Raw genomic sequence first — 27,102 nt, forward strand, 5'->3', positions numbered from 1 at the left:
ATATATATAGAGTGGCTAGCATGTTAATGTCTATATATACTCTCAGCCTTGTTTTCTGGATCTTTGTTCTGTTTAACAGCATGAAACAATTCTTGATCAAGACACATTTCTGGTGGCTACAAGCTTTTAAAGATTACCGGACATGTTGGTTCCTCTTTTCTATGGACGCACTGCAGTCAGCACACTCTCTGCCCAATGGGTAAGGTTTCCAGTACCAGTCAGCTTGTGGACTAGCGAGTGAATCTGGCTCAGGGAGACAACTTCACTTGTGCATAGTCCTACTAGTGCCAGGATAATGCAAACAGCAATAAGATGTGTTAAATTATTTGGTACATTTATTTTACTACTGCATGCCCCATTTAATTGAACATTTTAGACTTTAGTAAGAATGAAACAGATGTAGGGAATGGTTTGAAAGTTGTTGTCTCTCTGAGGACAATGGGCGCACATAAGTTAGCATGCTTCAAGGTGAGGACCATATGAAATAAACTCCTGCCACAATAGAATTTTAATCCTTAGAGTCATTATTTATCAGAACTAAGAGCTTTTTTGTCCCCACAGCTGGAAAATAAACTCTGGAGATTATAGTGCTTTTGAAAATGCTGTTTATGTAATTGAATTCTGTCAGTCCAACAATCTTGTCATAATAGCATCAGCTAAATATATAGGTGAGTGAAGCTCTCAAGTAACCTCATAAAAAGGATGTCAAGGATTTCCAGGATGAACGAGCAAAGCCACTGAGGAGAACAGGATGAGGAAAAAAGGTATTTTCAGAAACAATATTAAGACATTTTCACAGGTCACTGTTTCAACAGGTGGTGCCCTGTAAATGATGCGTATAATCTAGACGTTCTTCTATGACATGCTCTATATTGAGCAGATTGCTTAAATGACATACGTATTCATTAAGAATATCTTAAGTCTTATCTAAGCAATGTTTATTGGTTGATGACACCTCAAAATGATATGTCGTAGAATATGTTATTTTATATTTTAGAGCATAGCATCCTATACTCTCTAAAGGTGTCCGTAGTTTTACCATCATTTACCCAATAAAGGCCAATTTGACTAAGTTGTGAGGGCATTGTTTTAGATGTGTTCTACCCCATCTGTGTGTGTCATTTATCAAACAGACACTTAGTGTGCTATCAGTGAAGTGCATAGATATTCCTTTTTGCATAAGCACTCCAGAGAAGGTTGTACAAATTACAGGAGAGTATATCATGATTGCAGTTAATTACACATTCCAATAGATTTATTAGTGTACACACAGTAAGCAAAGTTCAGTTTCGCATTAAAGATCCTCCACCTCTTTAAAGAAAGCATGTTGTGGAAAAGACATTTATTTAATCTATATTTCTATCATAAAAAATACAGTATATGTATTCTATAGAATTAAGTAAGTATGTGTGTATGTATTAATGTGTGTTTGTGTGTATGTGTGTGTGTGTGTGTGTCTTCTGAGTGATTCTGAGTGAAAGTCCTGTGTTGGTTGACACATCCACTACCCTAAACTTCCTCATTACATAGATTTTTTGGCCTTTAATATTATTGTTACTGCTCTTCATACTACGTAATTTTACAGCATCATGATTGAGCTGCTGCTCTGGTCGGTGCCTCCCCTACAGATGCTAAATGGTGCCTTTTGCGTCGGTATCACATGTTGACAGCCACTGACTGAAGTACAGCACTGGTGGCACTGGAGGAAAAGTCAGGCGATCACCCATATCATTAGTATTTCATCCATTGCATAGCAATCCATCCAACAGATGTTAACATATCGCAGTAAAAATGAAAATGTCAACTTGCTTAGTGGCACACAGGCAAAGTCAGGGGATCACCAACGTCAGTAAGATTCATCGTGTCTGTACAAAATGTCATGGCTATCCATCTGTAGAGATGTTGAGATATTTCAGTCTGGACCAGAGTGGTGGAGCGACTGACATTGCCAAAAAAAAAACATCAGAATAATTTAACTGTTACTATGTGTTTTGAACATACATTTCTGATTAATTCCACAATTATTAGCCCATTAATTATTTACATGTACTTATGAGTGAGTCATTGAATAACATGACATAGCATGTGGAACACCTTTTGTCTACAGAAGATCTACATTTGCTATAGCCATTCAGTGTAATTAAGACTGAGGTTTTTAACTTTCAAAATGAAGGATCACAAAAACAATCAAACTTTTTAAACTCATGACCTATTTGATGCTCTTTCATAAGACTGAGTGACATCTTTCAGAGACTATGATTATTACTCCTCAGTTAACCGCAGCTCTATCTTTGAAGCCCTGTCTTACATTATTAAAACAAAAAAAAGGTTGAGATAAGCCTACAACAAGAAGAGATGAGCTCACCTGAGGATGGGAAAACTCAAATCAATATAGGCAATCACTGTTAGATTTGACAACTATGTGGAAAACAAATCTATGCACTCTCCTGAAGAGTTTTATGAAGACTTGACAATCAGTAATTTTGTCTGTGCCAAATAAATGTAAGTAAAACCGGCTTGCACACACACAGCGTCATAAGCAGCGGCGTGGCACTCTGTGAGCTCTTTATATTTGACCCTTTGCCACGAAGAACTGCCATTATATCAAGCCAAAAGTGCAACTGACATTGGTGCCTCGTTATTGGCCACTTAGCAAAATTCAGGAAGCATAGAGGTGTCCCAACAAACAAATTAAGAATACACAATAATATAATGAGACCAATAATAAGTGTAATGGCCCTGAAAGCAAAAGTCTGACACTAATACAGAAGTTGTACCATCTTCTCCAGGCTATTTACCAGTATATACTTTTGCATTCAAATGAGACAGAAATGTACAGCTGTGGCAAGAATACAGCTGAAACAGTACACAATGCAAGTTGGTTTACTGAAAACATTCAATGATGTTATCGGTATGTATGCCAAATCGTACACCGTTTGGTAAATATTAAGATATTGTAAGGGGAAAACATGGAATTAGCAGCTAGCCATTTTTATTCTGACCTCAATAATATGGTCTATTTTTCTATTGCTGGATGTTCGAAGAAAAAAAAAAAAGTATTTGGCATTTATACTGTCAAAAGTATAAATCATTGGCACAGCAAATAATCTGTTTAAAGTGTTGGGTGTAATAAAGAGCCAATGATGAAACCTAAAGAAACTCCATTGCCAGTGTGTGATAGGAAGATTATAGATGCACTCCACAGAAAACTGAAAACAAGCCAGTTGAGGGAAATGATAGAAGAGAGGAAAGATACTTTGAAAATGTCAACCTCTTAAGATGAACGACTGACCGGACGTCATCATCAGCATCTAAAACAGCTCAATCATTGACATTGAAACTAAATAGGAACTTACTTTGGAACGACTAACAATTGCTCATGAAATGTACTAATCCAAAGAATGCAATATAGGAACTTTATGTGTAAAAGTGTTGAAGAGTCCATCAGAAAGAAGGACTTTCTAAACTACTGCAGCTGAAACCTTATTTTAAAATGTGATGCCTATATCCGAGAGCACCTTAAAGGGGCATTCAGGAAAAAAAAGTTGTCTAGGAACTTCTCCGCAGGTCTCTCACAGACTACTCCCCATTTCGTAAAATACCAACACGTCAGTTACCGACTCACACGCACTCACAGCCGGACCTGCTAGCAGAACAAAAAAACGAACAGAGAAGCTTTCAGAAGGAAAACTACACACAGAGAGTATGACTTCATTTTATGTTCAGAATGCCATTACTCCATATATATTTACATAGCAAATATTTATTTACTGCTATATTAATGTTCAGAATATCAAATGTTCAAATATATGTTCTTAAAATTCTTTATATTTGCTTTCTCAGTTACACAACACAACAGTTGTGTCATGAAATAATAGTGTATGGTTAGTTTATGTTTTACAATTTTATTTTTGTATTGTTTATAAGGTTGTAATGTGTATTTATTATTTGCATTGCCACACTTTTATGTGAGTTGTGATGACCTCAGGAAGAATAGCACCTGCAAGGCAGGAGGTAACAAGGATCCTAAATAAACAAACACAACCTCACTTAAGGTCTGTATAAACACATCTCAATATTGCAACGAATACGATTTATTATTGGAAAGTTAACATAAAAATTGGTTGTCATATTTTTGGGATAAATCATTTTTAATTTGTTTTTTCTCTATTGCTGCGATGTAATTCTGTCTATTTCCTTATTTATAAAAAATAACAAGGAATTGTTATGTCACTGCTCCAACATAGAGTAAGGTTAAGCTAAAATGAAGAAAAAAAAATCAAGTAGCTAATGGCAAAATAAAGTATATTATTATAAAGCATAACGCGTATATATAAAATAATGATATCAGACCTTAACACAGGATCCTTTTATTGTGTAATAATCGATTATCATGCAACGTTTCAGACATTCTGTTTCATGTCCATCTCGATGCAGCTCTCTGCAGCCAAATAGAAGTCCATCAGTGTCATGAGATGTGTGAAAACCTGGGGTATTATAGTTGGCTTCTGATATTGGAATTAATGCACTGGACAGTCATTGCACATGAATATTCTGTTGCTCACAAGAGAACCAATCTGCCGGCCCAAGCTGCTATTTATTATGAGCTGCTCAGAAATGGAGGCAGCTCTTTTAAATCCAAAGTTGATATGCACTTCACTTGGTCAATTTACTCCTCCAGTTGGTTTGTCATTATGTCCTGTCAACCGCACAATTATATTTTAATGGCTTTGAAAGGGTTGTCAAATTTCTTTTTTTTCAAAATGTATCTCTACATAAGTGGAGCCAAGTTATTGAGATTGAAAACGTAAGCTCACACCTATTGAAACGGACACAAAAAAAATGTCTTGATTGGCAACCTGAATAAACGCTGCAGGGCAAACAACAACAGAAGAGACAGCAAGAAAGATGAAACGCATGAGAACATGGAAGTGAACAGCATTCAGGGACTCTCATTTCCACAAGTAAACCCAAGTTCAACCTAGTTGTAAGAATTCAGCACAGACGAGTAATGAATGTGGCTCACAGTGCAGCATAAAACATTTTTCTGCTGTAAAGATGTGCCATTTGGTTTCCTCCGTGCTATGTGCTGGGAGAGGACTGCCTTTGGGAAATTTAATATCCCTCTTGCTACCTTTTTTTAGTTTTACAGCTTGACATTCAAACTATCCAAATTGATTTAATAAAGTTGCCAGGCTAAATTCAATAGATACAATTTATTACTTGTCAAAGGTTTGGTCATCAGAGAAATTTAAGCATGTGTGCACCGCTATCCATCCCCTCCTGAGAAGAGTGATTCATTTTTTCTGATATCTCTAGACATCGTAAGGGCCAACAACAAACTCAAGTCATCTGTAGTGCTTCAAAACCCCCTCCCAACACACATCTGTCCAACATCAGAAGTACTTTTCTGTTCCAGCGTTACGTGGCCCATAGAACCTTTGAAGATTGTGCTTGCCTAAGGTAGAGGCTGGTGTTCAAACAGATTACACAAATGAGTTCAAACGGCTTTAAACACATCTTTTATCACAACGTTATATTTTTATATTACAGTATGAGGCTACTGTATAAGGGAGAAGTATAGGGGTAATACATCAGCAACAAGCATCTTAAGGCGTGAGTTCAAAACTCTAAAAAGTGTATTCTTGCCACAGCTGCATCTGATTGAGGCTGAACAACAAAATGGCACCTAAGCATATGATTGTTTAGATATAATGTCACTCTATGTCAAAGGCCCTGGTCATAAGAATCTTTTGACAATTAGCAACTGACGCTGGATTTAAGTTAGTACTGTCAGTTAAACGCGTTATTAAAGACATTAACGTAAACCCATTTTAACGGCTATTCTTTTTTGCCTAGCAAACGTTGTCGTTTTTTCACATGCTGTCGCAACAACTTGTACTGTTAGAAAAACGACAACATCACACCGGATCTAGCTAGACCGGAAACAAAACAACAGTTGTTTCCTTACTTACATAACCATAATCTCCGCCAAAATGGCCGGAGGGAGGTCTGTAGCGGCTTAAACAACTAGCAGTTGCCGCTCTGTTACTGCAAAGGAGATTGCTACAGGTACGCTATATTCAAGAGGCCATGGGATGTTACATTACTGTACATTACTCGGCAACAGGTGAAAATAGGGGCAAGGTTGCACAGTAAGGTTAAAATGATTTGAACTTTTAGCGAGGAACAAGTAAATTACCTTTATTTGTGAAAACAGCTTTATCTCCTGCATCCATTTTGTTGTTGAATATGTACCATTCTATTTAGAATAGATCAAAATGTGTGATTAATTGCAATTAATTGTAAGTTAACTATGACATTAGTGTGATTAATAAATATTTTAATCGTTTGACAGCACTAATTTAAATAAAATCAATGTTTATAATTAGAAAAAAGATTAAGGGCAGTTCTGTTCAACAAGCATCCATTATAAGCAGAGAATAACCAAAAATGCAATGAAAATTATATATCTGAGTTCTGACATAATTACTTTGTGAGAGCCATCGCCTTCTCAACAAATAAGTGGTCACCCGTTGTATTGAGTGTCCTTGATAGGGGGTTTACAGCCTTGACTCCCACTACCCGGAGCTGTGATTTTTCTATTCCAGTTTGACTATAAATTAACTATTTTTAGAGCATGCTGTCCAGGTAAAAATAAAACACCTTCAAATGAGTACAGCCTCCAAAAAACTGCACAACAAACCCATTAAAAAACATTTTAGGACATGAGAAATTTAAATAAAAATCCAATAAAAGGACTTTCAGATGTTGAGCAACCAGTAATGAGGTTATTTAAATACTGCTACATTGAAGGAAAATATCCTAATATCCTACTAAATGCATTTTATTTTTTTAAATAATGTCAAAATAGCAGCTTGTCACCATTACAAGTTTACAGTATTTTCTGGGCAGCCTGGTCTCACAGAATTCCGTGAAATGGTCACAAACTGTTAACATTGCAAGTACATGTGGCCATCAAGGAAAACAATGCCAATGTAAAGTCAATGAGAAGACGACGTAGCATTAGGAGTGATTATGGTAGCAAGTAGTACAAAAGGCCGAAAAACCGTAAGCTCAGCCACGACCCAACCGTCCTGTTCATCCCACGGGTCACGGAACCGTAAGCCCCCCCATGACTTTTTCCTAAACCCAACCCTCCCGTTCTTGGTGTGTGTCATCAACCCTAAGCGCACCCATGACCTTTTCCTTAACTTAAGGGGCCGTGTTTATTTCACGGAATTCTTCCCTCGGCCCATCACAGACCTTTTTGCGATTCCGTGAAACTGCCACACATTTTGAGTTAAGTGGCCTTGTTCTTTTCATGGAATTCTGTGAGATCAAGTTGTTTATGGGTTAGGGTTAAAGTGTGTGTGATCTGTGTAGATTTCCACCTACAGTACTGTAAAATATACATTTCGGCATCTTAATTTTCACAGTCGAGCGGCTGTGGCTCAGTCGAAAAGTTGGTGGTTCAATCCCTGGCCATGCAGTCCCGTGTCGAAGTGTCCTTGGGCAAGACGCTGAACCCCGAGTTGACCCTAATGCTGTTTATCGGAGTGTGAATGTGTGTGAGTTTTTAGCAGGAGGCATCTTATACGGCAGCCTTGTCCACAGTGTATGAATGTGGGTGAATAGTGAATGTTACCTGTACTATGTAAAAGCGCTTTGATTAGTCGTTAACACTAGAAAAGTGCTATATAAATTTAGAACATTTAATTTTGATGAATGTATCATGAAAAATCTAGGCAAAGACCTAAACCCTCACTTATCAATATTTTATCTGCGCAGTGTGCACCAAATATTAACCCTTTACTTTAGCAGACTATATCTTTCTGCATCTGCGTCTTTATGGTGAACAAAATGTAAAAAGAAATAACAACTTCAAGTCCAACAGCGGCTAAAGAGCGACAGCGACAGCTTCTCTCACTGTTTTACTATTCAGTAACAATGGTTGTGCACCTGCTTTCACCAGAGCCAAAGTAAATCTGAAGAACGTGACTTGGCTCATGTGAAGATTTTGGGAATACACAAAGAGGTCATCCTATCCCTGAGATGTCAAAATATTTGGCATCCACAACTGTTGATTTACTTCAAGAGAGATTTATCATGTTGACATGGGGCTGCAAGCCTGTTTGAAGGTGAATAACAATTCTGAATGGAGCTTTTCAGGAAGACATTGAATTATAATTCAGGGGGCTGCCTTCGGAGGTTAATTTGAGATTTGATTTCTTGCCTAAAATATTCCCAGAAGTGAATTTAATGATAAAATAGCAGACAAATTGTGTAAAAAAAAAAGAAAAAAAAAAAAACTACAGTGGTTGGCCTTTTTCTTTGCTGCTTTCCTCTTTAAAATTTTTAACAACACACACCCTCTTTTCATGAGATTAAAGGCTGTATGGGACTAAAGAACTTTCATCTGTATTGTGATCCTGTTCAGAGGTACAGTACGTGCCAACCTTGACCAAATACTCAGCTGCACACAAAGAACATGACAATGGCTTATTGCTACACTCACACTACTTCAACTTTGAATTTGAACTTTGAATTTCATCAAACAATCTGTATTTCAATCCATGTACTGGTCCACATTTAAGGTAACAAAGTGTTTTGTAGTCATCACATTCAGCAGCAACACATCAAGAGACACATCTGTTTCATTCTTCAGTACGTTTTCACCTGTCAGTGCTTTTCACATTGAAAGGCAGCGTCATTGTACGGTCCAATCTGGCAAACAGAGTGTTGTACCTTTTCTGTTTGTTTTTTTAAACAGCACAGCTGGAGGCATCAAACCTCAAATTCAGGTCAGGCAGTCATCTTACATATTTCTATGGCAACTAATGAGTGCAGCTTGTGTGTCAAAAAGCTTGTTCATGACGTAAATTGTTACATGAGCACAGTTCGGCTTCCAAAACTGTGTGTTTGAACAGTACAATCTGTCATATATATATATATATATATTCATGATTACATTTATTAAAGAGTTTGCAGTAATATGTTGTTGTTTTTTGTCTGAGAGCTGTCAACATTTACATATTCTGATGACTTAAATATTATATCAGTTTACCTTGGGATGTTTCCCAGGTAACTAATACACTGTGTTGTGATACACGATGCATGAAGAACACATCCATGTGTATGCTTTTCACACAACTTTAAAGGTATAATATGAAGGTGGGTGGATTTGCTTACTGTTTCTTACCTTTCAAATAACTGCTGTTCTTGTAATAGCTATACAAACAAAACACAACACTTCATTAATAAATATGAAAGTTGCCAATCTATGAATAAGATATTTTTATAATATTATAGTTTGTAGTTACTTCAAAGCTGGGCTTTTGTAATTCCTCATCAGGATGCTCAAATAAGTCCCTTAGGACTCTCCAATTGATCCAGCGGGCTGCAGCGTGTGACTGACAAGAACTAGGAAGAGAGATCATATTTCTCCTGTATTAGCTTTCCTGCATTGGCTTCTTACAAAATCCAGAATTGAATTTAAATCCTTCTCCTGACTGACAAAGCTCTTAATGGTCAGTCCCCATCATATCTTAAAGAGCTAATGACACCCTGAATGCAGAGCCACTTGTGGTTCATAGTCTCGTAAAGCAGAATGGGAGCCTTCAGCTATCAGGCTCCCAGTTTCAGTTCGGGAGGCTGACACCATCTCCACATTTGAGAATAAGCTTAAAACTCCTCTTTGATAACGTTTGTACTTCGGGCTGGCTCAGGTTTGCCTTGGAACATAAATTAGTTATGCTACTATAGTTTTAGACTGCTCGGGGACTTCCTATCACAGAACTTCTCTCTCCTCTCTCTGAGATAACTCCTATTATGATTTATATTTACTATAAATAAAATATAATTGAATTTAACTATTTCATATACTAATACTAATATAATATATTTTATAGACTAAGTTATAAACAAATTACTCTATTTGCAAGGCTGGGGAAGAGAGAAATACTGCTCTCTGCAGTACACACTGCATAAATTAGGATATGGTATCAAGATGAACACGGATACTGAACACACTTTGGTTCCCTGCTGAACTCCACACACCAATTCCCCCCCCATTCATCAAACCAAACACTGATAATAAGTTTTACCTGTCCCTGTTTTTTTATTCAGATTCTTATTATGATATGACAACATCAGAACATTGTTGTGTTTTATGATATCAGTGTAATGCAGAAATTCCACTAATAACGATAAGAACGTTATCGCTCCAAATGGCTGCTGAAGTCAGTCAAACAGTCACTTTGTCTGTTGTGTGTTGACACAATATCAATATCAATGTAAAACCCTCCGTAAATGTGATTTCATTAGTGCCTTTATTAATCCACACTTACAATTGTTGATTGATATCGCCGTCTAATCAGGAGCTCATTTTGCGTGAGGGATTTTATCTCTTGCTTCATGAATGTTTAAAGGAATTATAGCCACATCCTCATTTTCAGTTGTGATATTGGAGGGAAATAAAATACTCGATTCAAATATTTGTAAGAAACCCTACACTTTACATTTAAAATCTGAGGAACTCTGGCTGCATATACATTGATATTTATAGGTGTGGTGAAGAAGAAAGCACAATGCTATTTCCCCGAGCTGCATTTGAGACCCTAATGGAAAACATAAACATGCTAGGTATTTATAATGCCAGGTATAGGCATATGCACCCCTAAGGACTAATACACAGGCATTGAAACGGGCACTCACATGTACATTTTACATTAATTTGGAATTTGTTTGGACAAAACAGCAGAATCCAAGGTTTCTTTGTTTCTCTTTTCTGTTTTATGCACTTAATTTCATTTTCACTATACGGTCATATACGGTCACTATATAATTAACCTTGACTGTCCGCTCTTCCTCTCTTCGTCTGTATCCTCCTTCACAGCACATTGAAGGTTATTAGTGGTGTTTCTTTACCTTTCTCTAAGCTAAACCCTTGCCAGCTGTGTAGTGAGATAAGGGCCAAGGATCTAAAAATAACCTGCTCCTTCGGGGTACCGAGCACTCCGTGTCATTCATGGTCCTCCTTTGTGCCCCGATACAAACATCTTGAGATAGCATTTTGGAAACTGCATAAGATAGCATTATATCTTCTGTCAAACTTTTCTTATTAATTTAACACTCACTTCCTTTTTGCCTTCCTCCTATTACTCACTTGTGTTTTTTTATTCACCTCTATCTATTTCCATTTCCTCCATTTATCATATTACATTAATTTTATTTCATATGTCATGCTCTTCTTCTATGCTTTTGTTCTTTTTGACTTTTTTCACACAACATTTCACATCATCTCCTTTCACTCCTTTGTCGACCTCACTTTGTCGACCTTACTGTCTTACACACACACACACACACACACACACACAAACACACACCTAAGACTCTGTGCTTTGCTCCAAGGCCACTCTGCTTGCAGCTCGCTACAACTTTGAAGGGCGATGTCAAACAATAGACTGATACATTTCTTGAACAACTTTAGATACTGTATCTGTAAAGCAGGCTACCAAACAGCTTTTACTTTGTTACCAAACAACATGTGACATGAAAAGCAGCATGTTAATATAAATGTTTTCATTAGTGCAGCTTTAAAACTAAATGTGTAAAAATGTGTACATTTCTGGTTTCTTGAAATACAATTTCTTGTTGTATCCTTTCATTCCCTGCTGAACACACAATGACAGATTTGTCTCTGTGTTTGATGTGGAAAGCAAGGAGAAAGATGAAAGTCACTAACAGCTCTTGATTACAGCAGAAAGTCTTCAGCAGGTAAGCAAACAGACATGAAACAAAATCCAACCCATTTGCAAAAAGCGTTGAGGCTGCTAGTCTTGTCGCCATTAGTTTTGTTTATGTGACAGAATATGAATTTAATAGGACCACTAAGTAATTTGTTAGAGTAAAAAAAAGAAAAGATACTTTTACAGGTTTATTATAAATTATAGACTTTATTTTTTTTTTAAAGCACAGATCCACTGCCTGACAGCCGCCATTTCTGACTATGTAAAGAGCACATACTAAAGTGGTTTAAGCTGCTGGTGTTTATCAGTGTTGTGCACTGTTATCAGTGTTTTGTTATCACAAGTCAGGTATGAAAAACAATTATCATACCTTACTGGCAAAGGAAGAGTCCTAACAATTAGGGCTAGAAAGCAAAAAAGAGATGAAAGAAAAAATAATTGGAGTCAAGTGACAGCAGAAAACAAGTGAACAGTTCGGTCTTTTTAAGCTGGATTGCTCTGAAGATGGATAAAGGATTGTTCAGTGATGCAGGAATCGTTTTTTGGGAATGGGAACATAAAAGCATTCACTAAATGAAATAAAAACTTCCTAAGTTATTAAACCGATGGTGTGATACATCAACCTTCAGAGAAGATCTACTGGCAAATCAGTTAGTGCAACTTAAGTAAAACAGTAGTTTTAAAGCTGCACTAATAAATATATAAAAAGGTGTCACTGGTAGTGACGAAGCCCTTAAAACAAATTTTCATCCAAGTCTACGGTTCCATTAGTGTAAGGAAACTTTTTTAGCCTTTCCAGCTCATTGTTTAGGTTTTATGGCCCACAACTTTATTGTTTTGGTTGAGCTTACGGTGTGCCGTCGCAGAAGGCAACTCTGTTAATCACACGGCTGTTACCTGCCGAGCAACAAACTTCACACCGATAAAGTTAGCGACTAGCTACTGAACATAGTCGGGCGTTCAATAGCTAAAGAGCCAGATGTTTTCCTTAAGGAGTCGGTAGGGATGAAAAAAAGAAGTGAGAGTGAATATTGGACTTGCATCATTCATCAAGTGACCAGAAGCACAATTTCAAATAAATGCTCATGTTGCTTCATGTCTGCTAAATATGCAAATGCAAACATGTCCACTACAACAACTTTAAAAGGTTATAGTGTCAGTTTGGTGTTTAAAGTGTGTTCAGCGGTCCCCAACTGGTGAACAATCAAGAAACACTGCGTTAAAGCTATAGTGCTTAGTTTCGTTCTCCACAATGAGGAATTGTAAGTGATTACAACAAAATTGTTGATGCATCCAAATTAAGGCATGGATACCTGACCCAAGCCGACGGGTTCAGACGGTAGCCGGGGGGGGTACAGACAGATTATTATTATCATTATGGTAAGAAATGATGGTTGGTTTGTTGTAAAATGGTGCTGGGGCTCCTTTAAGATAGCCTAATACGTGTGGGTCTGTGTGTGGGTGGTAAGTGGGCAGAAGAGAGATAGAAAAAGATGAAGCAGAACTGTGTAGATGCGACTGGAGAAGACCTGGTGGAATAAGTTTAATTTCTGTACACAGTGTATGCTGTGCAGCGCCTGAAATTAACACTTGACCACCTGCCAAATGTGGGTGAAATTTGGAACTTGCGTGTAACACTGTCAAACAATGCCAATGAGAATTGAGGGATTCGGATGCATAACTATTGGTGAGCAGGGCATGCAGTTGCTTATGGGCCCGGACCCATTAGGGGCCAGCATCACTGGAAGACATTGATTTACAGCCGGGGTCCCCTATCGCATTTTCCTTACTTGCGACAATCCCTGCAGCGGGAGTGAGAAAAGGTCAAATTCATTTCCTTGTTTCTGATATGAAGACAAGACGTGTGTGACTCGAACATCTGCCATTTACCAAAAAAAACACACAGCAAAAGACTGTGCAAAAAACTTCAGACCGTCCTGCCAACATGTACACATTTTAACATCAATGTATGCTGTAACGTTTTTTCACTATAAAGTCGCTGAGAGCTGCTGCTGTTTCAATCCTGTCCGCTCGCTGCAGTGGGCGGGGCTGCTGCTCAGACTTCTGATCACGATCGGAAACGAAGCAAGTAGGGAAGGTGAACACATTGGATATTTTAAGTTAAACTGCTTATTAACGTGCGCTCGTTGCCCCGTGTGCGCCGATGCGCTCATCTGTTGACATTTCCGAATGCCTTCCTACAGTTGCTTAATAAAAGCAGGCTTTCCATGTGTCATTAGTATGAGAAAAAAAGAGATTTTAACTGTCGGGCTCGGGTCGGACTCAGACAAAAATTTCTTGATACAGTCTCTAATAATCCACATAATACAAGCCATCCATGATTACGCACAGCCCCCACCCCTCCTCCACAGTTGCTAGTAGCCAAGGCGGACGTAGAGGCTAAAAAAAAAAACATGATGGACTCTTCAGAAGAGGTGATTATCTTTATATGATTTTTTGTGAGCAAAAGTCACCGGACAACACAATTTTCTGAACATAGCCATACTGTATTGTACTTATTGTATCAACTTATTTTGCAATGGCTTGATTGTAACGGACATTCATTAATATAAAACGTTACGCACTAAAGCTTAAAGGAAGATTAAAGTTTATTGAAACCTACTGCTGTCAATGATGAAGTTTGATAATGAGACAAGAAAACTGTACAAAAGCTGTTATGAAACGGTTATTTTTATGACAGGTTGTCAGCGACATGCAAAGAGAGTGAACGTCTGATCGTCTGCTTCGGAGAGTTACAGAAATGTTTGGACACAAAAGCCCTTAATCGGACGTTGGAAAGATGTCGGGGGAGGGATTTCCAAAAGATATTCGACCATCTGACAAGCACTTCTGACCGAGTATTACGGTGCCTCAAGGCATTGATTACACGTCTATATTAGAATACAGAAAATGCTCCATAAGATGAGGGGAACTTATGTTGGAATGCTCTTTAATGTAGCTTTAATGAAATGCGTGTGTGGTGTTGAAAGTGAAAACCTCCCCTCCAAATCAGGGGAAAATTAGTTCATCGCAATAAAAAAAAAAAAAAGAGGATGATTCCACTTTTGTGTTGTTCTAAGGAGGAATTGTTTGCCATAATACATCCGCCTGAGAGGCTGACCTGAAGCCAGAGCATTATGAGAGTTTTTGTGCCCTTTATCTGAGCTACTGCTGGGGTGTGTCAGTGTGACCGCCACTCCTGTGCCTATTTCATGGTTCATGCAGAAGTGTCTGCATTGACAGGGGATTTCTGTGCATGTTGTGCTGCTGCTGCAAAAAAATTACCTGATGTCTCTACGGATGCAGTTGACTGCCTTATCAGTGGATTTATCTTGTTTACTGCCATCAAACTAGAGGTCTGCACGCAGTATGAATGTACATGTGAATATGTTAGAGAAATGTGCATGTGAACATGGTACACTGGGATGAAGCTTTTGTAATTTAACCACACCAGTAATATTGAGAGAGAGAGAGAGAGAGAGAGAGAGAGAGAGAGAGAGAGAGAGAGAGAGAGAGAGAGAGAGAGAGAGAGAGAGAGCAGAGGTTTTTAAGCTTTCAAGACACCACTATCATTTGCAAGTTTAATTCTTTTTAAATGAGTTTAGGTGTTAAATGAACCCGTGTTGGAGCTAAATTAAATTTCACAGCTAACATTAGAAAGGTTTCTATTAAAGAGCCTTGGCTCCAAGAGCATCTTGGCCCGATAAAGGCAGGAATTTTTCTAATTTCCTACACGCTGCACTTGTTTTGACCCCAGGGGTTCAGCAAGGCAGCCAAATAGCCCAATCATTCTATCTGAAAAAAATGGTGCAATAGAAAAACTCCACAATATGCAACCTCTGATGAATTGTATGAAGTTACATTCTTACTTACAAACTGTGCAGCTCTACATCCCAGTTCTGTCTCAGCGTGGTGCAAAGATTCTGAATTATTAACATGTATGTGTAACAATGTCAATCCAGAATTAATTGACATTGAAAGTTTTTACTTCTGTTACCAATTATCCGTTATTATCTGTAATCAAAACGCACCCAGCACACATATCCTAGGAAAATATAAAAGTATCTACATATCAAGGAAGGAAATCAGAAGGCACAACCCAATCAATCAATATTTTCCCTCACACACTGCGGTATATTTCAATCAAAAAAGGTAAAAGTAACTTTAGATATTACATGTACGCTTTAAAAACTAAAAAACTCAAACAGACTTTTGATTTAACTCCTAACATGAGAAGCTTTGTTCTACCCAGTGTTAATTAATCCTTTTACACAGAGCCGGGCGCCGAGCTAAGAATACAGTTAAGAATGGCTTTCATCAAAACCAGACCTGAGATTATAGCTTCCTTTGTTGTCACCGGACTCACTGCTCCAGACTTTCTTATTGTAGTTTCACAGTGCCATGGAGACCAGTGGTCAAGTCAGACAATTAACCTAATTTACTAAAATATTAATGAGAACCACAAACTTCAAGACACAGAACTTAGCTTATCTTTGTTAAAAGAGGCCAGTTGCCAAAGGTTTGAAATAAACAACAAAAACATTGATGCACAAGATTAAATACAATGTCAGTGTGTGTCTATGTGGGTATACTTTTAAATCCCTTAAAGCTCATACATTGTGCTGTAATGGTTTGTCAATTGACATGACCTAAAACCACAATCATGTTTAAAATCAATTTAGGCTAAATGCCAAAAAGTCCCAACTTGACAAATGTAAGGTTCTATAGCTTTTTGTCTGTTGCATATTCAATTCATGATGTAAATCACATTACATTTTGGTTTTGGATGGTTGTTTAAATAAACAACCATATACTGTCTTTTTTCTCTTCATTTCCTTTTTTTACTAGTTCTGAACATTTTGTTGAACATTGATGAAGACTGATTAAAGTGCTCATTTTATGCTCATTTTCAGGTTCATAATTGTATTTAGAGTTTATACCAGAATATGTTTATGTGGTTTAATTTTGAGAAAACCCCATACATTTGTTGTCTTAGCATACTGCTGCAGCTCCTCTTTTCTTGTGTTGAGCTCTCTGTTTTAGCTACAGACTGAGGCATCTCACTTCTGTTCCATCCAGCTTTTTCACTTTGTAAATCTATAACGGGCACAAAAAAGACATAGAACACAATAAAGGAAAGGAAAAAAGCCCAAAAGCCTAATGTGAGCACTTTAAATGACTCCAAAACAGAATTGGACAGTTCTGTTCAAGAGGTTCTACAAATTACATGACATGACACTTCTATGCGTTTTTCTGAACTGACACCTCTATCAGCAGGAACATATCATATATTAGTCCCTTCCAAAATTATAAACAAATTACTACAACATCATCACGGTAATTTCTGCTTTGTCACCTATAGACAAGAGTCAAAAATCACTTAAATATAAAAACATGTCGGTTTTAGGTAATTCTTAAATAACTGATGCCATTTTTTGTCTCTTCTGTTGACGTGTTAAGGTAGAGCTATTTTGCTTTTTTTTGTTTTTAGGACAGAGACGGCCGGAGACCAAAATGGAAATAAAATAAAATGATGAACCTGAAAATGAGGATAATAGGTCTCCTTCAATAAATACAGTAAATGACCCTGGCAGATGACAGAATTTACATAATTTAGACCCTTGTAGCTACACAGACATGGTTAGTATAAATTGAACTTAATGGATTAACTGACAAATTCAATGCTAGATTAATAAATTATTAAAAAAAGGATCATTAGTGGCAGCATGTACATACAGTATGACAGTGTAGTTCATGAATGTGGACACTGTAACAACACTGAAGCAAGAGACAAGTTTTGTTTTGCCTTCTCACTTCACTTCCCCAATTCCTCCTTGTATTGACAAACCCTGCACCACAGAGTTCTTATGAACTTGCACAACTCGTCTGACCTCCCTCTCCTCTCTTCTTTGGCCCATAGGAGCAGTCCACATTGTCTAATAGAGATGTTGAGCAGAGAACGCAGAGGGGAGCAAGCTAAAAGTCTCTCTGAAGAAAGAAGCAGATTATATATAGCCACTGATTAAGGCAGAGATAGGAACATGACCTACATGCATAACAACATTTTCTCTCACTCTCCGCTACAGAACAAGCCTCCGTCCAGGACCAGGACTCTACAACTGGGAGAATCACTCTAATTATAACACCAGAGTCGGATTTCAATGAACACCTCATTAATATTTCTATCATTATTGGGTTAATAATGTTTTTTAAGACCTGGGAGACCTAGTGGCATGCCAGCGAACCTTGGCTTCCAGAGAACCTGTCATGCAGGTAAAAAAACAACGCTCTCATCCATTGTGTCTGTATCGTGTATCAGATTATAGTTAAAACAGATAACTCCCTGTCACACACATGGCCTGTTCTCAAAATAGCCGTTCCCCTGGGAGACTCATGGGGGATGAGTGGAGGAAGGAGGGAGAGAAAGAGAGAGGGCTTTTTCCTTCCTCATCAATCTTTCGGATCCCGTCCCACTGATGCCAATGGCCACGTATCCGGCTGGCTCAGCGGTGGAGTGGGCGAGCAGCAGCAGGCAGTCTCAGGGAGCACACCTTGGTGAGATTTAATACAGATTCTTTCATCAGCCACCTGGGGTTGATTTAACACCCCTGTTCCTGGACAGGGAAAGTGGCTGATTATACAGTCAGCCCCCCCCCCACCCCCTCCTCCCTCCCTCAGCTTCAGCCTATTACCCAGAAGTTCTGCACTGCACTGTCTGGGCTCATGCACACACGGAGAGGACGCAGAGATGCAGGTCATAAAGGCGAGACAAGATCAAAGGCAATAACTCATATTTTTATGTCTTCTGGGTATATAAGAATTTTCTGTTTTCAGGGAGTTATTAATTTGTTTGTTTATGTGTTTGCTTCTGCCAGAGGACGCATTTGGACACAAATAACAGACTACACACCAAATCGACTACAGCTTCTCTAACTACCTAGCTGAGGAGTTGGTGTCACCTTTACCTCTTGATCCAGCTGCTCACAGTGTCCGTTTCATCTTGTTCTATTATAATATTAGGCCCATGTCTTGTTTTGTAAAAGCATTTTTGATAACTGGACCCTGTGACAAATGCATTGCATTTCCTGTGACTGCTTCACAATAAAAGCCACCTTGTGTTTTGCCACCCAAAGGCAGTTTGTAAAGAGTAGAAAAGAATGGGTCTTCATTTCATGAAAATCTTATTTTAACTTTATAACATTAGAAGTCTATATCCACAATGTTCCACTTCCGGGATTGCTCCGTTGTCAACGGAAATTTCAGCAGTCCCACATGCCAGACTTTGTATCAGTATGTGACTCTGAGAGCCAATGCCCAAGCGGGAGTGAGAACGGGTTGACGTCACACGTGCGTGGCCATATCCATTTATTCATTTTTAAAGAACTATACATTGCAATTTTCAATGTGTCCCTCAACTTCATTGCAAACATACAAAAACATTTGTTACAAAAGCTCCCGCAACATCAGGCATTTTGGGCCACAACAATCTAAAAAAAAAATTCAGAAATCCTGGAGGGACTGATTTTGGCTGTTGCACTTAGCGCGGCCCAATAAACCTGTGATTGGTTTAAAGAAATGCCAATTAACCAGAGCACGTTTTTCTCTCATCCCGGAATGCTGTGTGGCCTAGCCAGACCCTCCTCCACAGCACTGTGGAGGAAGGTCTGGCAATACTAGACAAAAACAATAACATGCCCATATGTACATTAACCTGAGGAGTGTTAACAAACACACATCCGTCTAAGAATCAATCGTTGCAAACTGTGAAAAGGCTAGGCACTTTAAAAAAAATACTGGTGATTTGATGAACCATCTGTCTATCTTGTCCGCCACCGTTGTTTTGAATGAACAGTCGCAGCCATCACACATCCCTGAACCGCGCCAGTAGCATTCACACTTTAAATGGAAGCCTGACATGATGGACTTCTGTGTGATATGTGATCCCACAATTCTGTGAAGATTCTGTGATATTGCAAGAATCCAGCTGCCATGCAAGGTAATATGTACATGCGGGTTTTGCCACAATTGTGCTCAAATTGCTTTATGGGAATCTAATGGGTTTTTGTTTAGCTCAAGCTCAACAGAGCCCAACGTAATTAAAGTGTAATCGCCTACTTAATTAGTGGAGTAACCCTTTACTAAGGTAAGACAATGGTTACAGTAGCATATAAGTTTGGGGTTGGAGTTACAATGATGGAAAGACAATGCAAAGTGTTCTACAGTAAGATGTTGTGCAGTGCATGCTGGGGGCCGACGGGGGCAAAAGCCCTGCAACTTCAGAAAACACATACAACTAGACAAAACACGAGCAAATTAAGAAAACTGCACTAATTTGACAACACACAACACAACCAAATCCATAAACGTGACGCAAATAAAAAACAATGCAAAAAGAAAAGCACACAAACCCCCACAACAAATTCAACAACAAAAAACGCTGCATCCAGATTACACAACGGAAGTTTTCTAGGCTTCTAGAGGAAGCAGCTAAGTGGAACAGCTGGATTTTAGACCCCACGGAACGAGAGAGAGAGAGAGAGAGAGAGAGAGAGAGAGAGAGAGAGAGAGAGCAGATGAGAGGTTTGTTTGGAAACGGGACCAAAAGTGAAGATAGGCAATATAACAAGGTCAGTATTCATTTTAACATTTGAGAGAACATGTTAAATTTAAACACTCATAATACGATTTTTAATCTTATGCTATTGAGGATGTGATGTTGTATTAAAAGTCTAAATATTTCTTAGTGTGGCAAGGTTGGGTCAGTGGTAGAGCAGGCGCACAGGAGAGTACTGAGAGATTTATGCCTCAACGCGAAGGTCCAGGGTTCGAGTCCGACATGTGACCATTTCCTGCATGCCTTCCCCCTTTCTCACCTAGCTGTACTATCGATGTTTAAAGGTGGAAAAGCCTGAAAAATAATCTTTAAAGAAATGTTGTTTTTAAAGACAAGTGCCTTGGGTTCTTACTCGATGTCTATTGGACTCACAAAATGATTTTGTGAGCATTGAATTCAATTTATTGTTTTACACAATGCATTTGACTGTCCTTGGGTAGCTATGACGATCACTTCTCTCGGAGCTGCTGCCTATTGTGTACAAACATAATGGCTGCGCTCTTAAACACGTTCAGGGTTCCCACTTTACATTATGCTTTCACCTTGGCATTTCTATCCATTTGTATGTGCAATACAAAAGATCTCCTAATAACTCTTACAAAACACACACACACACACACACACACACACACACAGACACTGTAGCACAGGTAAGGTTGGTAAAGTAGCATTTCAGAGAGACTCATAGAGCTCATCTGGTCCAGATTAGAGCCCGACTGATAAAAGGATTTTTAAGGCAGATACCAATACAAATACTTGGTTATTTAAAAAATCCAATATTTTTTTTTTTCAAAAAAATCCAGAAACATGTTACAAAACATAAACTTATTTCCCTGACATCAGTTATTTGTAGTTATTGATGAGTTCTCGCTAAAATAATATGACGATTATTTGTTTTATTGTCATATCTGTTCATATAACAGAACAGAGGAACATCAACATATAATTAAGTTCTGATAAAAAAAATTATAAAAATAAAAACTTAAGATAGAAAACTTAAAGTAATTTGAACAAAAGAAAAATCAACAAAAAAAATCATTTATTTGTCATAAATGATTCTGATACATGAATATTTTTATTTTTTTAATCGACCATTATAAATGCCGATACCGATAGATCGGGAAATGCCTTATAACGGCCGATAATGTCAGCCCGCCGATATATCGGTCAGGCTCTAGTCCAGAGATCCATGCATGAGTTTTCATTTTTGGTTTCCATTTCTTTATTTGTGAAAATTTGATGTCTTAAAGTTACAATCCCAAAGACTTCATTCCCGGTGAGCAATTCAAATCCACCACTGACAAACAAAAGAATAGAGAGAGGTTTTTACAAAATGTAAATGTCGCAGGTTATCGCAGAAAAAGTGACAGCAATTAATAGTATCAGAAATGGGGCTTGAATTTATAAAAATATTCTTTTTATCTTTTAAACAATACTAAAATGACCATTATATACATAATGGTCCATAGTGGCTGTGATGAGATTTCTTCCTAACACAATATCAATGTGAGTTAGACAAATCAAGTATACACTTTCCAAAGTGAAAAGAAGTTTTTTGTGTTTCTACAGACAGTGTTTCCTACCTCAGCTGCAGTGGTGGGAAAACATATAGAAAAGGTTGTACTAAAAATTCAATAAACCTGTTATTGGATTAATTGATTTGTGGAATGACTTGAGAATTGTTATATATAATTATATTTGATTGATTGAGGTCATTTATCAAGGAAAAAAACCTCATATTCACAGCTTCTCAGACAACAAAAACCAAAACAAAGTGACAGCCTCAGCTCTGGGGAATGGTGATGAGCATATGTGACTATTCTCTAAATGTTATACACTTATTAATTAATCATAAAACCAGTAAATCTAACTGAAGCCCCGTTTGCATTGCAAACCTGAAATTATCTACACATTACCCAGCGGAGCTTTATGTGAGAATTGACATCTAACAACAGAAACCAGCAAGCTCCCCAGTACGAAGTCTGGGCAATCTCTGATTGAGCCCCAAGTGTGAGAATTCAAAGCGAGCGAGTTGGTATGTTGGTCATGTTTCATACGGCTCGCGCAAAGCAGGAAGAAAACAAACAGAGGGTAAAGAAGAAGGCTCATTTACACAAGGACAAAAAGACAAAGACAATAAGATTTAGGTACTTCTGTCAGAAAGGGCCGGCACGGAAATCGTCAGACAAATTCAAGGAATAAGACACTCGGTTGGTAAATTACAACCGGCTCCTTGACCGCGATGCAATGCGCGTCATTTCCTGTCACTCTCTACCCAGGCGCCACCCCTCGTCTATACAAAACAGACTATTTATTAATCTCTGTGAGTTTGTGTGGAAGACGGGAATTGTAACAAAGGTGTCAGAGAAAGGCTTATAGGACACCTTGCCTCCAAGCACACAGCCGAGACTTTCTAATCCAGTCAGGATTCATTCTTCACACAGTTTTTTCACACTGTAGTCATTCAGTGTGAAAAAACTGTTTGAAGAATATATGCCAAAAATATGGTGTTTCTGGTGTGGCCCTAATTATATAAAAAAAAGAATTACAGAAAACAACTAATACTATTATTTTCTCTGTAAAACAATCAAACTGAACCACAGTTATAAAAATTATAAGTAGACGTTGTGCCATTAAATGACACAAGAGCACAGAGGTAGAAAAATGACAAAGATTTGTTAGTTTATTGGACAATTATGAATAACTAACCAATCATAACATGTTTCCAACATCAGTATGATTGTAATTCTAATGGTTCACCCCTGATCTGTGTCTCGGGTCAGGCTACATGTTTTGCATCATTTTCTACAAAAGGCTAAAATTGAAAAGGGATTTGTTTTCTAAGACTAAAATACATAAAAAAAAAAAAAAAAGATCACAAGGTGTGTCCTTAGTGTACCCACACGGATCTGTGTAATATCTGGGCATCTTTTGTATTCAACGCCTGTCCTTATTTGGCGAGCTCTAAGTGAGGCAAACAAAATGACAAGTATTTGTGCTTGTGGGTAGATACACACCCCATTACACACACTAGACACCCCAAATAAGTTGTAGTGTACTGAAATATTTGGGCAGGCTGTCTTAATGCTCATTTGAAATTCAACGTGGTTTTCATAAATTATTTAGATTTTTCAACAACAACAAAAACACAAAAATGCATCTTGTGCATCTATTAACATCAGAAACAATTTTTTTGTGTATTCAACAAATACAAATACAGTGTAACAATAGGAGAAATAGTATATATGTATGTATTATCTGGGTCTGTTTGTGTGCATGAATGTGTGTGTGCTTGTGTGTGTGTGTGTGTGTGCGTGCATATGTCTACTACCTACCCCAACGTTGTCATGGTGACAATAGTGTACCAGAAGGAAGCTGGGATGCTGGTGAACTTGCTGGAGCTGGAGCCCTTCTCTGCGTAGAACATGACCGTGGCGAAGATGATGATGGCCATGGTGAGTGAGAAGAGGAGGAAGCCCAGCTCTGATGCACAACTCTTCAGTGTATAACCCAGGATCCGCAGGCCCTGCGAATGACGGGAGAACTTGAAGATACGAAACACTCGAAACACGCGCAGCGTCACAAAGGCGCCGCTCACGTCCTCGTTGTTGGACATCACCAGGCCGATGTAGTACGGCAAGATGGCCACCACATCGATGATGCTCATCACTGAGCGCATAAAAAGGTAGCGGCTAGGCGCGGCAAACAGGCGCATTAGATACTCCACTGTAAATATCATGACGCAGGCGGTGTCCATGCAAAAGAATGCCACCGTGTAGCGCTCACCACATGGCATGTCTTTCTGGTTGGCTGTGGGACCACAGGGCACCGTCTCCACAACATTTGTGATTACCGAGATGGCGATGAAGAAACCAGTGACATAGTAGAAGACCAGGGCCATGGTGGAGGTGTGGGGGTTCTCAAAGGCCCGCCACATGGTCTCCCTGAAGTTCATGTGGGGCAGCTTCATGTCCTTGTTCTCCTCCTGATCATCTTGCAGCCGCTCTAGATTCTCCCTCTTTCTGTCCTTGTACTCTTCGTAGCAGCAGTCGCCGATGATCTCAGGGATGATGCCAAAGAAGATCAACTCCTCATCGTAGGCTGAGATGCACTGTTGGCGGGGGTAGTGGAGCTTCCCTGTCCGGTAGAAGTTGAGGATGCTCCTGAAGGCATCAGGGTCTCGGTCAAAGAAGTACTCCTTGATGTCCTCATTGTAAAAGAAGTCTTTTTCAGAGCTGCCCAGCAGGGTGTCAGGGTAGCGGTCCAGAGTGGTTCTCCAGGTCTGAAAGCGACGGCCGCTCACGTTGAGAATAATCAGCTCGTCCTGTCTCTTACTGTTGTCCGTCGGTGACACAGGCATGGGGCAGTTGGCAACAGGCATCCAGCCAATGGCTGCTGCCCTGGTGAAAGGGAGCCACGCTGCTGTCGCCATCGTGAAGCAGAGTCTTCCACGTAGTATTCCTCACTTTCAGAGTCAAACTGACATCTGAGGGAGAAATGCCAACAAAACAAAAGGAAACATAAAGCTGAAAACAGCAGCACACTATGATCAACCAAATGATCAGTTTGCCATCATGGCACCAAAAGAGGCCAGCATGAAGATAGTGACATTTTGAGATCCAAATATGTTTCCTCTCTATTCAATTTCCAGTCACTCTCAGTCCAAATCCACCCTAAATGTCATCCAATTTCGAGGACAAAGCTGATATGTGGCACCATCTAAACCACAGCCAGACAGGCTGGTAAAAGTGGAGTCTAGTCAATCAGTTCAGCACACAACCTCAACGTAAAGTTCATACAATGTGTGCGTTTCTACTGATAACTACAGCCTGCAAAGCCTGTTTCAACTGTGACTTATCTATTGAGTTGCATTTGTAAACGAGATGACTTGGCTGAATGACATGAATAACTGTACAGGTAGATGTAGGCTACAGTGATGAGGTGAATCAGTTAAACTAACAAACATCATCAGCATCAGTAAATAAACAAGCACAAACCCATATATCCTGAGCTGAGCATCTTTAACTGACCGACAACGAGAACGCTGACTGTCAGGGACTGAAAACGAACCTGTTGCATCGGAATAAGGAGGTGACTGCTCCGGATAACTATCGCACTCTACGTGGAGATATTCCACCCTTTTTCGGTGGGTTAATTTAAATGTTTAAAACAGCCTGTAAGTGATCTGAAATCGTTTTTTGAAATAACCTACATCACCTCACGAAGAATTAAATTGCCTGTACACATTTCTGAAAACACAAACGTGGCAAAAGCCCTACATTGTGCACACTGAAAGTATTTCCCCGGTCACTAGCTGACTAATTTTTTAACTCAAAATGCATTTGTTCACTTTACACATGCTTCTTTTAAAACGCACCTCAACATGTTCTCAGATGGAAAGTAAGTGAATGGAGGGGAATGGAGCAAACGCATAAAGACACTCACCGATTAAAGTGGAGTGGGGGGAGGGGAGGGGGGACAAAAAACCGAATCAGACTTTCTGTAAAGACCCAGTTCCCTTTTAACAAGTGAGAGAAGAAGAGCTCGGGTCCATTCAGCGGGATGAAGCAGTCGAGCTGCACCTCTCCTCGTCGGTCGGCACTCGGCAGACTCCGGCACCGAGCAGAGCGCCAAAACGCGGCTGATGGAGCAGAATTAACCAGTCTGTTGGACCACAAGATTCAGAAGAAAAAGGTTTGTAGCGGGATCTTTATACGTCTTCTAACGAACTTATTCAGTTAGTTTTTACATCCTGGCTTTCCTTATTTTCCCGTCAGCGTGTGGAAAGGGAAATGTGATGGAGAGGAGCAGCGCGCCTTCTTTTTCTCCAGCACAAAGTACAATGCGCGTCTCTCTCACTGTGCCAGCCCTGTGTCATCAGCCCTCCTTCCCTCTCCTCCCTTTACCATCATACTGTATGTGCTATGTGTCAGACACCCCCCCCCCCCCCCCCCCCCCCCCCAAAAAAAAAAATCACTTTGGCTGCATTATTCAAAACTGTGTTTCTGCATTGCTTACTAAAACAGAAAATGCCACTGTATTGTAATGGTGGGGACAGGAATACAGTACTAGAGATTAAACAAGTCACTGTCTGCAGTATAGTAAACGGCACTATAGTGCACCTGATTATAGTAACTTAAGTACGAAAAGGCCGCTGGGTTACTGCCTTAACTTGTAAATTAACACTTGAATGAATGATAACGATTTTTCCATTTTAAATTGTTTAACATGACCAGATTGAAGTTCTTAAGGGACTCAGGGCAAAAATAAGCTGCAGGGCCCACAATAACCCCCCATTCCTCCGACTCTGTGCAACATGTACAGGTTAGAGTTAGAATGCTATATGGTTAGAATAGGAGAGGCCAGTAATTGTAGCCTGTTATTTAGAGCTCATTTGGCAGAAGGCCCAAAGCAGACCTTCCTTTTTTAAAGTCTTGTTTCTAAAGGCAGACAGTGATGTAATAATGTGAAGTGAGGATTGAGTTGGTGATCAGTATCATTTGTTGTGGTGAGTGCTATGCCACGGTTGCGCTGCTGTTGAGGTCTGAGGGGTCGGTTTAGGGAGGCTAATCATTTCGAAGGCCATTAACAAACAATATCCGCTGTTGTAAAAAATGTGTTGTCCTCGACTATAGTACAACCCTCCCTTTTTTAAATGTAATATCCAGAAAGAGAATATTGTCTTTCATTCATAAAAAGGGAAATATTTATGGCCTTAAAACTAGATTGCAAAACATT

At 39.0% G+C, this 27,102-nt stretch overlaps 1 protein-coding gene and 1 long non-coding RNA gene across 2 annotated transcripts in view; one reads left to right on the forward strand and one right to left on the reverse strand.

Moving 5' to 3' along the window:
- The window catches only part of LOC117943770 (potassium voltage-gated channel subfamily D member 3-like), a 68,064-nt gene extending 41,807 nt beyond the window's left edge, over positions 1-26,257 (reverse strand). Inside the window, exons 1-2 of the mRNA XM_034870101.1 lie at positions 25,810-26,257; positions 23,700-24,850 (exon numbers count right to left, since the gene is read on the reverse strand). Coding sequence (XP_034725992.1) covers positions 23,700-24,796 — 1,097 coding nt within the window. The 5' untranslated portion in view covers positions 24,797-24,850; positions 25,810-26,257. The remainder of the gene's footprint in view (positions 1-23,699; positions 24,851-25,809) is intronic.
- LOC117943772 lies at positions 8,195-21,900 on the forward strand. The gene is made up of 3 exons (XR_004656432.1): positions 8,195-8,286; positions 19,899-19,904; positions 21,890-21,900. It is a non-coding gene; the product is annotated as an uncharacterized LOC117943772 (long non-coding RNA).
- Positions 26,258-27,102: the final 845 nt, after the last annotated feature.

This window comes from Etheostoma cragini, chromosome 4 (genome assembly GCF_013103735.1).
Source record: "Etheostoma cragini isolate CJK2018 chromosome 4, CSU_Ecrag_1.0, whole genome shotgun sequence".
In the NCBI taxonomy this organism is placed as follows: Eukaryota; Metazoa; Chordata; class Actinopteri; order Perciformes; family Percidae; genus Etheostoma; species Etheostoma cragini.